Source organism: Narcine bancroftii, chromosome 3, assembly GCF_036971445.1.
Source record: "Narcine bancroftii isolate sNarBan1 chromosome 3, sNarBan1.hap1, whole genome shotgun sequence".
Classification (NCBI taxonomy): domain Eukaryota; kingdom Metazoa; phylum Chordata; class Chondrichthyes; order Torpediniformes; family Narcinidae; genus Narcine; species Narcine bancroftii.
The window spans coordinates 343,857,985-343,875,815 of record NC_091471.1 but is presented as its reverse complement, the minus strand read 5'-3'; the positions used below and the strand labels follow the sequence as shown (position 1 = coordinate 343,875,815).

Below are 17,831 nucleotides of genomic sequence, written 5' to 3'. Positions count from 1 at the left end.
CTGCCAGAATGAGACCACACGCAAATTGGAGGAACACCACCTCATCTTCCAAATGCCACCCTCCAACTGGATGGCATTAATATCAACTTCTCTGCCTTTCGTTAACCCCCTCCCTCAACCTCACTTCTTACTCCATTGCTGTCCCCCAGCTTGGTCTCTCTCCCTTTTCCCTGTCTCCTTTCACACAGACATAATCAATTCTCATCCCTCCCATTACCATTTCCAATTAATATGTTTTGTTGGTCTGGATCTTCCCCAGAAGCAATGTCTGTATTCTGATATTTCCTGATATTTGCTCATTTTTTGAAGAAGGACTCAGGCCTGAAACATCAGCAATATATCTTTAGCCACTTTCACACCACCAAATTAAGTAGGTTGAACTGGCTGTCAGCATGTAACTGTGCTTTAAATCAACTTATGATAACTTATTATACTACCAGACTGATGCAAGCATGCAGGCACTAGTGTCACTAATGGTACTCGGTAATTCGAGCAGACCATTCACACTGCCACAGTGGGATTAACAAGTTAAATTGGCCAGGCTTGATATTCCCTCCCCCTCCTCCCCCCACCAAGAGTCAGAGCTTGGTTGATTTTTATTCGCCCTGCCTGGATGGGACCAACTGAGTTGATTTAAAGCACAGGTACATGCTGACAGCAACAACAGCCGCGCTCTGACAGCCCCGCCGACTGCAGTGTTAAATTTTACAGCGAGGGTGTCGCAGCTGTCAGAGTACAGCCGGCCGCACTGTGAAATCTAACTGTGGATTCGTACGTTCTCCCCGTGTCGACATGGGTTTTTCCCAGGGAGTCCAGTTTCCTCCCCCCCCCCCCACTCAAAAGTACTGTGGGTTGTAGGTTAATTGGGTGTAATTAGGCTCAGGGGTTGAAAGGGCCTGTTACCATCCTGTATGTCTAAATTCAGTCCACTTCTTGAGTGTTTCCATTCTGTTCTCTCAGTTTCTTAATCTGTGTCTATTTGCTCTTATGATCTGGCAGCAAAACCTTTAAGATTTCTTCCTTTTATCCTCAGGATCTCAACAGAGTCCTGTCTTTCCCACATTTCTGCTCTTACTCATCTTTCCTCCTAACTAGGGCTTCCCTTGTCCTCACCATTCATCCCACCAAATACTAAATTCAATGAGTCATTCTCCATAATTTCAGCCACCTTCAATGGGATTCCAGCACTACATACACTTTCCCTTTTTCTGTTGTTTCAGTACTCTGAAGGGTCTGTTCCCTTGACAGCTTCCAGTTTTCTACCTGCACTGAAAACACCTCAACCATGGCACCACAAGCATTCAATGCAGAAAATAAAATACCTATCCTTTTACCTTCCTGTTATCCAGGAACACAAACTGTCCTTCCAATTTAATGGTTAATTTGTACTGGAGAAAGCGAAAGCAAATTGGATGACCTCCTTGCTGACAAACTCCACTTAATCTGCAAGGGTGAACGAGCTCCCAGCCACTTGTTTCAATTCTTTGCCACACTCCATTCTTTCTTTATCCCCAAAGTTACTCTAATATAGTTAAATATTCTTTAAAATGATTCATTCTAGGCTTTTCTGTTCTGTAGAATAACATGATATCAGCTTTAGTGTAGACACAGGAACAATTCAAAGCACCACCCTCTCAATCATGACGCAAAATGAAGCAATAATTTTGATGCAAATCTGAGCTCTTGGAATTTCAAAATTATCTTGGTAATTTGAGATAGATTGCGTATATGGATGTCATATTTGTCTTTCTTCAGGCAAACAAGCAGACGCAGAGTGTATTTACAGTAAGATGGATGGGTCACGTCTCCAGAATGGAGGACCATCGCCTTCCCAAGATCGTATTATATGGCGAGCTCTCCACTGGCCACCGTGACAGAGGTGCACCAAAGAAAAGGTACAAGGACTGCCTAAAGAAATCTCTTGGTGCCTGCCCCATTGACCACCGCCAGTGGGCTGATAACGCCTCAAACCGTGCATCTTGGCGCCTCACAGTTTGGCGGGCAGCAGCCTCCTTTGAAGAAGACCGCAGAGCCCACCTCACTGACAAAAGGCAAAGGAGGAAAAACCCAACACCCAACCCCAACCAACCAATTTTCCCTTGCAACCGCTGCAATCGTGTCTGCCTGTCCCGCATCGGACTGGTCAGCCACAAACGAGCCTGCAGCTGACGTGGACTTTTTACCCCCTCCATAAATCTTCGTCCGCGAAGCCAAGCCAAAGAAAAAAAAAAGAAAAATCTACACCTCTCTATTGAGTGTTTAGAGACTGTAAAATTTTATAATTTGTTGCTATTTTTAATCAAGAAGAAATTCCTTGTTGAGAAAACCATTAAATGGTCTCTGCAGTTATAATGTATGAGATGGTAAGATGAAAAAATGCTGAATTGGGAGCCTATTTTAATAATGCATTAAAAAAATTCACAATAGAAATGACGTTCAGTTTCCTAATGACATTGTTTTCTTATTCTTAGAAAAGTACTGTATTGAATATTAATATGGATATCAATGGTAATCATTCAAAATCAGCATTTGTCCATTTCCTGACTTCAGAAAGTATTTCAAAGGTCTTCAAACTGAACATTGCATAGATAAGGGAATACACTGAGAGAAAGATCAAGTCTAGTAGCAAAGTTTTTACTTAAAGCAAATCTTGACTTGATAAATCTTGACATGAGAATATAGATAAGAACAATTATGAATCTTAAAAGCATGTCACAAGCACGACAGGTTGAAGTAAAGCAAATATATTTTACTGAACTTCAAAAAGTAAAAAAAATAATACAGTATTTAGATTATGTCACATGTTCCTTAAGTAATAGAGAACTACAAAGAAAAACTGAAATATTGGCTTCTTATTAATATCTTCATTTAATCTTTGTAAAGTAAATTCTGCAGTGCATTCACTTTCCAGTAAATGTAAATAATCTCAGATTATTTAAATAAGAATAAAAAGGTTTCCTTGTGTATATTTATCCTTCAACCAAAGTTAGATAATTGATGCCTAATATCTCGATACTGCATTTCCATACAGTATTCTTCAATTGTAAAGCTTGCTGAGATGTCCCAAAATTATAAAAGGTGTTACATAAATAATTTTTTTTCCAAATTGATTGAATTACACCCATTGCAATTTTGTGCCAAGTTGCTTACAGCAAGAACCACAAACATTATATCATAAGATAACATGTTTTTGGTGGTTCTGAATGAAAACTTAATGTTGTCCAGAGGTTCGATAACTCCCTCCTTGCCTTCAAGTGTACCATGAATCAATCCCAAATGTTTGAACAAGCAGTTGCTGGTGTTTTGGTTTGCATCTTATTTAACAGCCAATACTTCGAATTACTAGGCCCTTTCATACAGTCAAAAACCCGGAGTGTAAAGGCGGAGATCTCCACCCTTACGTTGGGTGACTTACCTCCATGAATACACCCTGGCCAGCTCCAAGGTGCCGACACCAATCCCTCTCTGAGGTAGTGTCAACAGTGGAAAGGAATGCTCTGCCACACATCATGAATGCACTGCCGGTGCACATGCCTGCCTAGGGACGGGCTGATGTCTCCATGGGGACACAATCAGCCCATAACCCATCTCACTTCTCTCTCTCCCTCTCACTCAACCCTCTCCCTCCATGACCCCCTCAAGGCAGGGAGCACCTCACTGGGCTGCTTTGGCCTTTGGGCCCCCTCGTTGGCGCCAGTGGCTCAAAGCGCAGCAAAGCAATGGGCATTCTCAGAGCGGATCCAGCTGTGTGGGGGATTATGGGTAACGAAGTCGGCCATTGCTCGGCGTGTATGTATGGCATCATGGCACCAGTAGCCAAGCTTCCTGAAAGCCATGTCAATGCCCCAGCCGACTCCAGGCTGAAAGGGGACATTGGAGCAGGCTTTTATGGGCCTGCACAAAAAGGTAAGAAATAACTTTTTATTCGGCCTTTAAGCTGGCCTCCACATGGAGGCCACGATGAAAAGGCCTACTACCTCAGTACAATAATTAACTGTTAACCTAAATCATATGCTAATGTCCTAATTGACAAATTTAAACAATGTATTAAGGATTAAGAGTTTCAGAGTTCAATGCCAGAGTCAATTGATAGCCTTATGAATTATGTTTACAACTAGAACAAATCATTCAGACTTCACATTAGCACTGACAAGAATCCTACATTTAATTGCTACAGTTTAAGATATTTAACTGTTCTGATTTGAAGCTAATAGTTTTAAATGTGAATATCTGCTGCCATCCCTCATGACTCTGTTTACTAACCTGGCAGAATAGTAACCTGAAATTCGCTATTGCAGATGAGAGAAAAAAATAAGCTAGATAATTACAGACAATCTTTACAAGAGAAAAAGGGAACTGCAAAAATAATCTTTCATTCAATACCAGAATATTTTGTAATTGATGGAAATTTTCAAAAAAAACCCAATATGAAAATCTACTCATATTTTGACCGTGCAAAATCTCACTTGACTATCCATGTATTAACCATCTGCTTTCAATTCAAATATATTTAATTCCTCATCTTTTCCAAGAACTTTTGCATTACAAGGAGCTCATAATCAAGAACACACGTCAAATTTAAAATATATCCTCAAGGCATCTAAGCAAAACCAAAGACCTGCAGTTATTTGGTCAAGTATTTACAAATCTTGTGAATACATTACATTTTCCAGTTTCAGTCAGTCATTCCACATAAAAATAAAAGACACTCAAGGACTGACTTTAATTTGTTAAGTGCTTAATAAGCAGCTTAACAAATGGTCAATTTTCATAAATACATACAAAATTCTTTGAAAGTATATGATTTTGCAAGATTTTCCCTTTGAGAAATCATTAAAAACATATGATCATTCTGTAACATTTTATACGTACCATGCTCCAATATCCCCTCGAATGTCTGTAGTATAGTCGTTCATGCAACCTAACAAGGTATTATAGATCTGCGACACATTACTTTGACAGACAACCTGATCTGATGGCCCATCTTCATTCACACCCACCGTTTTGCAGACTCTAGGTCAAAACATCGGAGAAAATTGATCAGAAAATAACTCTAAATTTAACAATAAGAAACATTTTGATTTGTGTAATACGGCATGTAACACTAATTTCTTGGTTTCCTTTTCCCATTCATTACTTCAGATTTAAAATATTCTAATCCAGGTGCCAGAAGGCTAATAGCTTCAAGCAGTCTAATATATCACATATATAATATATAATCACAGAAGTAGCAATTTAAGAATTCAAAATATTCTTAAATTAAGTATCTCTGAATCACAAAAAATTGACTGATCTCTTCTTCTTAATATGCTTTCTGTAGTGAGTGTAAAAATTGAGTGAAGACATACAGCAAGAAAATAGCAGAAAACATATTTCATTAGTTTAGTTTAGTTCATTTAAATAACACATTTAAAACAACTCATGTTGACCAAAGTGCTGTAGAGATCATAAATTACATCTCAACTTAAGCAGTATAAGAGGTACCCGAGGTTCAGAATTGTACATACAACATGGTAACAATCAACAATCACCTCAAAATGCTTGTGAGTAAAACTACAACTTCAACCTGGATTTTAAAAAGTTAAAGGAAGGGACTGATTTGATGGAGGGAGGAATGTTGTTCCACAGTTTGAGGGCACCAATAGCTAGGGTGCGATCTCCCGAGTTTGTGATTTGTGCACAGAACAACCAAGCGCCCTAAATTAGCTGATCTGGGGGGGTCTTGAAGTGGAGTAGGGCATTAGAAGATCGGTGACGTAGGAGGGGGCTAGTCCACTGAAGGCTTTGTAAACAAACTGGAGAGCATTAAAATCTATTCTGAGCCATATTGGCAGCCAATGAAGGGAGGCCAGAATAGGGGTGATTATGGTCCCTCTTCTTGGCTCCTGTGAGGAGCCTGGCTGCAGCGTTCTGTACGTTGCAGACAGGATTATGACAACTGACTAATTCCTGTATATAGAGAATAAGAGTAGTCTAAACGGGAGAAAATGAAGACATGGATAACTTTCTCGAGGTCTTTAGTTATAGGAATTATTTGATTTTGGCAATAGTACAGAGCTGGAAAAGTTAGCTTTTACCACTGCACTGACTTGTTCGTCAAACTTAGTGGAATCGAATTCATTAACCCACCATTATTACAAAATGTTACCATGCTTTAAAAATTAAAATGTTTCTCTAATCTTAACCAATTGTTTTTTTTTATATAAATAGATTTACTTTTCCATTTCCAAATCAAGCAATTTAAAGAGTGTGCCTTGTTATACCCAATGAAAATAAATGGTAATTCAATATATTGGACCGAGTAAATCAAAATACAGCATACTCAGCAATGGCCCTCAGGGCATCCCTTCTTGCTTCTGCAAAGGTGGTATCTTTCATGGTTATCCAGGTGACTCTCTGTAACCCTTCTAACACCTGTAACAAACCAAAAGATTATCAAGTTTGCGAAGCATCCAAATACATGAGAAAATTGCAATGGCACAACAGGATTAGAGTTCATGTTATTTTGAAATCTCGAAATTTTACTATACCCACTACCGCAGCTTAACAATGATCTTACTAGTTGGCCAATCCATCAAACATTGGTTTGGCAATGGGTGGGTGGGAGCTGCACCTTCAGTGTGTGAATGGGTAGGTGCAACCGTTTTATAGCACCAGTGACCTGGGTTCAAATCTAATGCTTCTGAAAGGGGGTTGTATGTTCTCTGCGTGTTCTGCATGGGTTTTCCCTGGGTGCTCCGGTGCTCCAAAAACATTTGGGGTTGGTAGGTTAATTGGGCAGCAAGAATTTCAATGACCAGAATCGGCTTTAACCATGTTTTAAATTTAAATAAAGGGTCCTGATCAAAAATAATGACTGACCATTTCTACCCATGGATGCTGTGTGACTCATTGAGCCCATCCAGCTTCTCATCCTTTGCACAAGAATCAATGTTCACTGGCGAGCAAGAAATATATTTGAATATCCATCCAGCGCTGTCTGTAAGGAGCTTGTACGTGTCCCCATGCCTGCATGGGTTTTCTCCAGGTGCTCTGGTTTCCTCCCACCCTTCAAAATGTAGCAGGGTTGCAGATTAATTGGGTGTAATTGGGTGGCCCAAGCTTGTGGGTTGGAAGGGCCTGGGACCATGATGAATGTCTGAATTTAATTAATGACGCACAGCTAGAATAATGACCATTGGCAAAGGTTGGGGGGGGGGGGGGAATGAGGTCATCAATTCCATTAAACCTGAATAAAAATCACTATGATCTATAGCAGTTACCTTCTGCATTACTAGAATTGAGAATTCAAAGTTCAGACCTATTGTCAGAGTACATTCACTATATCATATACAGGTACACGATCCTTTATCCGGAACCAAATTTCGGATTTTTTCGGATTTCGGAAAGCCCACCCGAATTGTGCTGCAGTATCCACCCCCTTCCATTCGCCCGGCCCATCTCCCCCAACCGCGGTCCCACGGCCGCCTCCCCCAAACGCTGGACTCTCGGCCGCCCGGATGTCTCTCCCGACCGCGGTCCCTCGGCCGGCTCCCCCGACCGCCGGTCCCTCGGCCGCCTCCCCCGACCGCCGGTCCCTCGGCCGCCTCCCCCGACCTCCAGTCCTTCGACTGTCCGGCCGCCTCCCCCAACCGCAGTCCCTCAGCTGCCGGTCCCTCGGCCGGCCGGCCACCTCCCCCGACTGCGGTCCCTCGGCCGCCCGACAGTCTCCCCCTTCCCCCAACCGCTGGTCCCCACTTGCCGGATTTTGGAGCTTTCCGGATTTTAGATGAACGGATAAAGGATCGTGTACCTGTACAACCCTGAGATTCTTTTTCCTGTGGGCCAGGCAGAATTTCTAATTATTGGTTGTGCAAAAAATGCAAGAAAATATACATATACTGTACAACTCCGATTACCAAAATCAGATTCTCCAAAGTCCTCAATTTTTAATTTTCAGATAAATGAGGATATCCAAATCAGAAATCCTCATTTATCCGAAATTTTTTGGAGCCGAACTGACCAGGGACATTGGGCTGGCGGCGGCAGTGGGGACGCTGGACTGCCGGTAGCAGTGGACCTCATGCTCCTGGGCAGGAGCAGGGCCTCGGTGGGGAGGTGTCAGTGATCAGCGGTGGTCAGCGTTTTTTTGGTGAGAATTAAACATTACTTTAATGCTTAAAAAGCCTTCCCTTGTTGTTTGAACACTGTTACAAATGATTTGCTGTTGCTACTGGGCTCTTTTTAAAAAATGACCAGTACTCAAAAAAAAGCTTATCCAACATAGGCCCAGTCCCGACCATTTTGGATAATCGGAGTTGTACTGTATGAAAGAAACAAGGGTAAACAAAGAAAGTAATGTTAAAAAACTGACTGCAATACAGAAAACAAATATTCAATAATAAATAATGTGCAAAGTAAGAGCCCTTAAATGAGGCTCTGAGCTTGTTGTTTGGAGTCTGATGGTGGAAGGTTAGCAACTGTTCTTGAACCTGGTGGTGTGAGTCTTGTGGCACCTATACCTCTTTCCTGATGACAGCAGCAAGAACAGAGTATGACCTGGTAGATGTGGATCCTTGATGATTGTTGCTGCTCTCCCACAGCAGCATTTCATGTAGATTTTCTCGATGGTGGGAAGGGTTTTACCTGTGATGTACTGGGCTGTGTCCACTACCTTTTGGAGGGCTCAGAGGTATTGAAGCATCTGGTCAGCATACTTTCTACTTCACATCTGCAGAGGTTCGCCAAGGTTTTTGATGTCACACCAAACCTCTGCAAACTCCTGAGAAAATAGAGGTGCTGACGTGTTTTCCTCACAATGACATTTGTGTGTTGGGTCCATGGAAGATTCTTTGAGATAGTGACTGCCAGGAATTTAAATTTGTTCACCCTCTCCACCTCTGATTCCCCAATGATCACTGGATCGTACACCTCTGGTTTTCCCTTCCTAAAGTCCAAAATCAGCTCCTTGGTTTTGGTCACATTAAGTGAGAAGTTATTCACCATTCAGCCAAGTCTTCACTCTCCCTCCTGTATGCTGACTCATTGCCCATTTTATACAAAGCACTACAACAAATTTGTAGATGGTGTTATTGTTGTCGCAAGCCAGACAGTCATAGATGTACAGCAAGTAAAGCGGGGGTGGGGGGTAATATTGTAGCCCTTTGGTGCTTTGACACCGATGGAGATTGTGAAGGAGATGGTCATACCAATTCTCACAGGTCTGGAGGTGAGGAAATCCACGATCCAATTATACATTGGTGTATTGAGGCCCTGGTCTTGGGAGTTTGCTGATCAGTTTTAAGGGTATGATGGTGTTGATTTTGATCTGCAATCGATAAGCAGCACCCTGCTGTCCAGGTGTTCCTGGGCTTTGTGCCAGTGCGATGGCACGTGCCGTAGACCTGTTGCTGCAGTAGGCAAACTGGAATTGATCCATGTTGCTGCTGAGACAAGAGCTGATATGCTTCAACACTAGTCTCTCAAAACAATTCATCACTATGAATGTGTGTGCTACTGGTCGGAAGCCATTTCAGCGTTACCACAAACCTGTACAAGTGGCCCAATGCAACAAATAGCAGCACTGAATGGAACCATGCTCCCGTGTGTGATTAATCATTTGCCCACGAAGAATAAAAAAAAGATTTAATTTCTCTTGGTTAAACATGCATTGGCATTTCATCTCATAGTAAACATTAGTTCAATCTCCCCAGAAGATGCAATTTTTACATAATACTGCAACTGCTGATTGAGTTTTGCACAAATAAAACACTCTGTAAAATATATTGCCTTGAAATTGGATTAGAAAAGCCACATTTTTCACATTTATTCAAATTCATAAATTGAATATAAAACAGTCAAATATCTGTTTTGACAAATTACTCTTCTCAATCTTAACTGGAGAGAAATTGAAACAAAGTGTTTTAATTAGAAGGAGCCATTATTCTGATAAACCTCATTGCCCTTTGACCGTACAAGCTCACAATTAGAATCACCCCGCAGTGAAGACAAATACCTCAGGTGAAATTCAATGCACCAACACAGCTTTTGGCTGACTGATTGAAGATGAGAAGTGATTCAAACCTGATGTTCTTCAGGTACTTGTGATCACTGATGCATTTGCTTTTGAGAGTAAGGGTAACTAAAGCAGGCATCTCAGGGCACTGCAAAGGTAATGCCACTGCTCCCTCTGCAGCAACTTCCAAATTCATTAAACCAACATCTAATTACATTCAGCCAACCAGGTTGGGTAGGCCACATCGTACATATGCCTGACATCAGATTTCTGAAATAGACACACTGTTCGCAGCTCCATCAATGAAGAAAGATGACAGATTCTTCTAATACAATGTAATAACAACATTTACTCGTGACCTGCTAGAGTGGAAGAGGAGTATTTTGGATTGTACTGTGAACTATTGAGTCTATCCACTGGAGGCGTACAGAATCGTGGAAGGATGCACCACCTTACAAGCTCCCCACCCATTTTACCAGGGACCCCCCCCACCACCCCCCTCCAATTTTTGATGTTCCCTACATCATTTACAACACCTGAGTGGAAGCCAGTCATCTGTGATTACCCATGAAGTATATAATTCTGAAGAGGAAAAAAAAACTGTCTCTCAAGACTGAGATAAAGTCAGAAAATGTTGGAAATGCTCAGTATGTCAGACAGCATCTGTGGCATGATGTGAATTGTAAACGCAATAATTTTCAACAGGTCACATGACATCGGTGGAATATTTCCAAGATTTTGACAAAAGTTTATTCTTAACTCAAAAAGTGACATCTTGATTTACTCATTAGAGTAAATCATTTAAGCACTTTGTTAACAGATTTGGCCCACCTGATATTTTTACTCAACATTTTTCTATTCTAGCAAATAGCAAAATAAGAATATTTAGTTTACTTGGTAACAAGGATACATTCAATAACAGAAATATAATACTTGCAAATACTTAATGCTTTGAAATGCAGAAAATTAAAAATTCACCTGATCAAGTTTGCCATTTAGCATAAATTTTGGAAGTGCACCCAATGCCAAAGAAAATCCACAACGAGTCATTTCTTCGGAACGCTGCAGCTCAGAAACATATTTGTCCACTAACTTATCTGGGCAACAAAAAAATTGAGGGAAATCAATAATTAATTCAGAAGCCGAACATCTTATTTACAGAGTTATAAGATGATCTTACTGATAACACGCAGTTATTGGAAACATGTTGCTCAATAGTCAACATTTTGTCCTGCCTCAATATTTATTGTGAGAAAAATTCCAGAAGATGGATTGTTGATTATTGGAAGTTAGATTATTTAGTTTAAAACAAGTAATGATAATTGCCCGGAATTCAGTAGCATATCTGGTCAGTTGTTAGTGAAGTAAACTGGATCAACAACCAACTGGTTTTATATTCTCAACAGCTTGAAAATGTGTTATTTCTGAGACTTTGTATCCAAAACACATCTCAGCAGGGAATATTAAGAATTTTTAAGAATTAATATTTTTTTTTAGTGTACATGTTGTAATGTATTTACAGGTAAGCAGGTCCATGTTTTAGTGGATTTACCGCGTTGGTGGCCGCCATGTTTTATTTGGCATTGTTTCATTGAGGGCGAACACTAGGATGAACCTTCTATGTCCAGGATAGTGGCAGCAGCACCAGCGGGCAGCACTTGGTTGGGGGGGGAGGGGGTGTTAGGATTAGGGTTAGGGGCTGTAGCACTGGAGGGGATAGGGTTAGGAGCAGTGACATTGCCTCTCGCGGGGGTGGATGGTGGCCTTCGAGTAGCACCAGGCCCTGGGGGGGGGGGGGAGTCCTCCCTCCCTGATACCAGGCCCTGGCGGCAATACCAGGCGAACACCAGGGGATCGCTCTCTCCATGATACCAAGGCAGGCAGCAATACCATGGTCTCTGAAATGTCACCTTCGTGTATAGCCTGAAGTGGTTTTGGGGGAATAAAAAGGGGGGGTCCTATATGCCATCAAATACAGTACCTTGAAATTAGGTAAGAAAAATATCATTAGGGCCTGTTCTTAAGTTGTAAATAATGTCTAAAATTGTTTGCACTTATTTCTAGGACAAGGGTCTTTTTTTGTCACTTAATAATACATAAAAATGTAATAAATATGATATGCTTCAATTTTGGTCTGCCATAAGCCAAACAAAGAATTGCCATGAGCATTGCTCAGCACCTCTAACAATAAGAAAAAAAGAAGCAGAAGAGAGTTCCTTCAGAGACATTGCGTTATTCTTGTGGGGAAATCATATCAGGCACTTCATTTTGTGGGTCACTCTACTCCTATCTCATGACATTACCCCATTTCCTATTTTTTTTGACATCAACAGAAATTGGATCAGAAGGCCAAAATACATTGTTCATCCAATAGTAACCACAGAGCAAATCATTCAAAAAATCAGTTGCCTTGCACAATTTAAGGGGATCCCATTGGGAACTGCTTTTATCGTTACTGACTCTTGAATATTAATTCACAAATATTGTCCTAATGCAGACAGGCAGCAATGGCAAAGAATTCAGCATCTGTGTATCATTACCCAAAAATGTATGTTTAATCCACCCCCTATCCTAACTTCTCTTTCTCCTTTTCCTCTCTCTCACCCATCATTTCTATCCACATCCTCAGTATTACCTCATTTGCATGGCTGCCATTCTAATAACACTGAACTGTTTCCCAGAATGCAGTGTGTAAATAAGGTTAGAGTAATAAATAAAGGTAACAGTTGCCATACACTGTATGAATACACAAGTTGGCTTCTTAGACTTTTAAATTTTACAAATGAACATACTATAACTTGGCTTTTAGTTACACATATTTGGCATGAGGAAAAAGGGCAGATTTCGTGGTCCACTAAAAACAAATGAAATACAATTTCTATGGTGTAGCTTCTGACAGATTTGAGGTGTCAAAATTATAAAATAACATCACTGCACCTATCTTTTCTCTAAACTTTCTCTCCCAAAGTCAATCAATGTGCACTAAACATGCTAAAAAAAAACAATTAATGCTTACAATTTTAAGAGTCAAATAAATGCACTTGTGTGTTGTGAAACCGCGAATGCTATACCAATGGAAACAACAGCCATCATCTTATTTGGATTAGCTCCACTACCCCGTGCGTTGACTGCCCTTCCATGAAACCCATTTGTAATTTGAGTAGGTTTGGAGCCTTGAACTTCCCCTGGTCAGCCAGCTCTGATCTGATGAGGTGAGCCCTCTCAGCACGGATATTCAGCTGTCAATGAGCCCGAGATGTTTGCAAAAATCATCTAACATTCAGCTCATGTTTGACTTCTTTTAAACTGCACACTTGGGAAACTTGGAAATATGATGAATCAATTTAGCAGAGAAAATAGGAATCGGGGTGAAAAAGGGGGCAGAAGATATAAAATGATTATGATCACTACATCACATTGAGTATGAACATAGTTCTATTAGAATGGATTGAAACTCCCTAGAAAATGTAAATTAAAATCTAAGTAAAATTCATTTATGGATTACAAATGATAAAACAAATCAATTCCTTACTCTGTATTTCAGGATCTGCAGTTCCTTGCGTGGTTTGATAATATTCATTGCACAAAGCAGTCAGTGCAGAGATTACAGCTTCCTGAAACTGAAAACGCAAGAATAACTAATGCTATTATTACACCACATTTATTTGAACAGTTTAATTTGTACAAGGAAAGGAAGCATGAAGGTTCTCAATAATGGAGAATAGCATACTCCCTGTAACATGCATTACCTTGGTTTTCTGTTTTGCTGTGCTGGTAAAGTGGTGTATACTCTTCAGACTGTCATCAATAAGCCACTGCCACTCACCTAACCAAAACAAAACTTGTTTTTGCAAATCAGAAACAAAATGCTATCTTGGTAATATTTTGCTGTTTTTCCTTTACAGATTCAAGAATTCCAAAATCTTTTCAAACTGGAATATAGCTAATGTAAGTGGTCAGACTTACATTGTTTATGCACAAAATAATTATGTTCTGAGAACTAAAGAACAATATCTCTAGGCAAAATTAACATATTATATGCTACTGCAAAAACAAGAAAATTAACCAGCCATTTAATTTCTCCTCAATTTATTTTTCCTGCCATTTTTGTTGTGACATTAATCAAAAATAGATTTTTGCATGTTTTATTCAGGTTCATAAAAACACCCCTTCCTCCAACAACCACCCATGCTTTCTGGAAAAAGCAGCCAACATAATAAAAGACTTTTCCCACTCGATCACACTCCTTTCACTTTCCTTCTGTGGGAAGAAGATTTCTATGGTGTAGCTTCTGACAGAATTGAGGTGTCAAAATTATAAAATAACATCACTGCACCTATCTTTTCTCTAAACTTTCTTTCCCAAAGTCAATCAATGTGCACTAAACATGCTAAAAAAAACAATTAATGCTTACAATTTTAAATAAATGCACTTGTGTGCTGTGAAACCGCGAATGCTATACCAATGGAAACAACAGCCATCATCTGGTGATTCATGGATCACCAGATTTGAGGACAGTTTTTTTCTTCCCTGCCATTATCAGACAACTGAAACTCTCAAGAGTAAAATTATGCAGCTTTGCTCTGTATTAACTGTACAATTCTGCACTTTTATACTGTGATTTACTTATTGTACTAATCTCACTGCACTGCAGTACTGTATACACAATAATAAACTTGAATTTGACATTCAAATTATTTTTGCTTTCCTTTTGTTGCTAATTTTAATCAAGTCAACATGCACATGCATGACCAATAATTTCTGTACCAATCCTTTCACTGACATTACTAATCAGAGAATATGTTGCACTACTGTATCAATACAGACATCTCCCATGTTATGATCATTTGAGTGAGAAAAATTTACCCTGACAGAATTTGCAATTATTACCTAAAATTTAAGATATGGAATCAAATTCACTCTCAGAATTTGTCTGAAAAAAAGTAAATAAATGAACACAAATTATTTTTTCAAATTATGTTTCTTCACACAAGTACACGAGATGCAGCTTTGATTTATTGAAAATCAGGACATAGCTAGTTTTCTAGTAAAAACAAACCCTTTCAGCAGGTCAGATAGGCCTTCCAGAGAGTGAATCTGAGGAAAGGATCTCGTCTGGATGATGTCCCTGGCCACGTCCTGAGAACTTGCATAAACCAGCTAGAGGGAACATACACTGAGATTTTCAACCTCTCCCTGCTACAAACTGAAGTTTCCACCTACTTTAAGAAGTCCAGTTTTCTCTGCATACCAAAGAAAAGCAAGACAACATGCAACAATGATTATTGTCCGGAACTCTGACATCCATTATCATGAAGTGCTTTGAAAGGTTTGTCACAGCCCATATGAGCTCCTGCCTCACAGTCAGCTTCAATCCACTACAACTTGCTGACTAAAGGAACGGGTCTGCAGCATGTGCCATCTCCCTGGCCCTGCACTGGAGCATTTAGATAACAAGGGAACTCGACCAGGTAGAAAAGTCAGAAGGTAAAATAAGAGTTAAAAGGTGTCAAGGTTTAGTCGCATCTTTAATTTGAATTCTCTCCAAGTTGTGAGCCCAATAAAGAATTTAATTTTGCAGCGGGAATATGTTTTAACAAAAGCAGAAAATGATGCAAAAACTCTGCTAATGGAAGGAGAAAGCAGTTTAGAACTGGAGGAAGAAATGGCACGGTGAAAGAACTAGAAAAAAATTGATTGCAAATTGACCACACGGGGTGATTTTAAAAAAAAAACAAGGGCACACCCATGTCCAACTCCTACTGACTACAGCTCTGACTTCAACGCTTATAGTTCCACATAAACACACACCAAACTCCAAGACATCAGTATCAGCAAACCCTCTGCAAACAGATCCTCAGCTTCCTGACCTGCAGTCAGGATTGGTGACATCTCCTCCATGGTAGGTTACATACACAGCCCTTTACTATACTCTGCATGCAATCATGACTGTGGCCAACACTGCTCTAACTTAATCTGCAGCTTGGTAGATAACACTCTCACAGGCCAGATCTCAAACAGCAACAAGACAGAATACAGGAAAGAGATAGAGAGGCTTGTAGGTTGCTCTCTGAATAACAACTTCTCCCTCGGTGTCAGCAAAATTAAGGAGCTGTTCATTGACTTCAGGAAAGAGAGTGGAGTGTGTATCAGAGATGCTGAGATGGAGATAGTGGAGAGCTCCAATGTGGTGAGTGAGGTCCTGCATATGCAACATAAACCTCCCAGTCATGACTGATATTGCATATGGCCTGAATGAACCCTGCCCATGGATGTGGATTGAAAGTTAAAAACATTCAAACACTATGAAAAATTAATGAAAATATTTTATCAGTATTATTTAAAGTACATGGCAAAAAAGCAATAAATATATTTGTAACACAATTTTTTACCCAGCTTCAAGTTATATAAAAAGTTCAACAACCTTTTCTGGTCTAACCATGTTGACTTTATAACCAAGAAAGTGCACCAAAGACTCTACTCCCTCGGGTCACTTTCCAAATTTTGCAGATACTGTAAAATTCGGTAAGAAACTGTACTTTTCTCTAACTATGCACTGTTTTTACATTTTTATCTACCCACTGCACTATTTGATTTATTGTGACATTACTCCCTTTATTGTCTTATTTTTATTATTGCACCACCTACTGTGCCAATTGCCTGAACAGCATGCAAAACAAAGAGATTTTTATATCTCAGTACATGTTTACAATAAAACAATTCGTTCATTCAATTCTATCAACACTTCATAAATATAACAAAAAATTCTTGTCAGACAAAGCCAGTATGGTTCCCAAAATTGATTTCCTAAATTATTCTTAGTATTCCTCTAGTCCTTCTAGTTGTACAATACTGCTAATTTATACCAATTAGATGCTAATAGGAGCAGAAATAGGCCATTGAGTCTGCCTCAACATTTAATCATGAGCTAATCCATTTTCCCACTCAACCTCACTGCCCGGCCTTCCCCCCAAACCTTCGATGCCCTGACTAATCAAGAACCTATCAATCTCTGTCTTAAATTCATGTAAAAAGCTAGCCTGTGGCAACAATTTCCACAAATTTACCACCATCTGGCTGAAGGAATTCCTCTGCATCTCTGTTCTAAGCAGACATCCTTCAATCTTGAAGTTGTGCCCTCTTTTCCCAGACTCTCCAACTATGGGAAACACACTTTCTACATGTTATCTGTCCATGCCTTTCAAATGAGTACAGGCCAAGAACCGTCAAATGCTCCAAATAATGATAACCCTTTCATTCCTGGTATCATCCTTGTGAACCTCCTCTGAAACCTCTCCAATGTCAGCACATCCTTTCTTAAATAAGGAACCCAAAACTGCCCACAATACTCCAGATGAGGTCTCAGCAGTGCCTTATAAAGCCTCAACATCACATCCCTGCTCTTATATTCTATTCTTCTTGAAACAAATGCCAGCATTGCATCTACCTCCTTCACCACCGACTCAACCAGCAAGTTTGCCTTCAGGCTTTCCGTCATAAGGACTTTGCATCTTGGCATTTTCAATTTTTACCCCAAAAAAAGTCAGCTAATTAAATTTTTCTACCAAAATACATGATCATATACTTTCCGACATTGTATATCATTTGCCACTACTCTCTGCCTATTCTCCACCTAAGCCTTCTGTAGCCTCCCTGTTTCCTCGACACTACCTGCTTCTCCACCTACGTTCGTTTCATACACGAGATATATTATCTATATGATTATATTTCACTATTCTTAGTTCCCAAAGTAAACTCCAAATTTCATTTCTCAACTCTGAAACAGGTAGTTTTTGCTTTTCCTTTTCTAAATATTTCTACCATTATATTACTATTG

At 39.9% G+C, this 17,831-nt stretch overlaps 1 protein-coding gene across 3 annotated transcripts in view; it reads right to left on the bottom strand.

The window, feature by feature from the left end:
* tbcd (tubulin folding cofactor D) overlaps positions 1–17,831 on the bottom strand; it is a 249,163-nt gene that overhangs the window by 46,372 nt on the left and 184,960 nt on the right. For all 3 annotated transcript variants that reach the window (XM_069929534.1, XM_069929536.1, XM_069929533.1), the window contains exons 25-29: positions 13,744–13,820; positions 13,527–13,614; positions 10,973–11,091; positions 6,323–6,414; positions 4,873–5,013 (exon numbers count right to left, since the gene is read on the bottom strand). In XM_069929534.1, the coding sequence (XP_069785635.1) occupies positions 4,873–5,013; positions 6,323–6,414; positions 10,973–11,091; positions 13,527–13,614; positions 13,744–13,820 (517 nt within the window). The remainder of the gene's footprint in view (positions 1–4,872; positions 5,014–6,322; positions 6,415–10,972; positions 11,092–13,526; positions 13,615–13,743; positions 13,821–17,831) is intronic.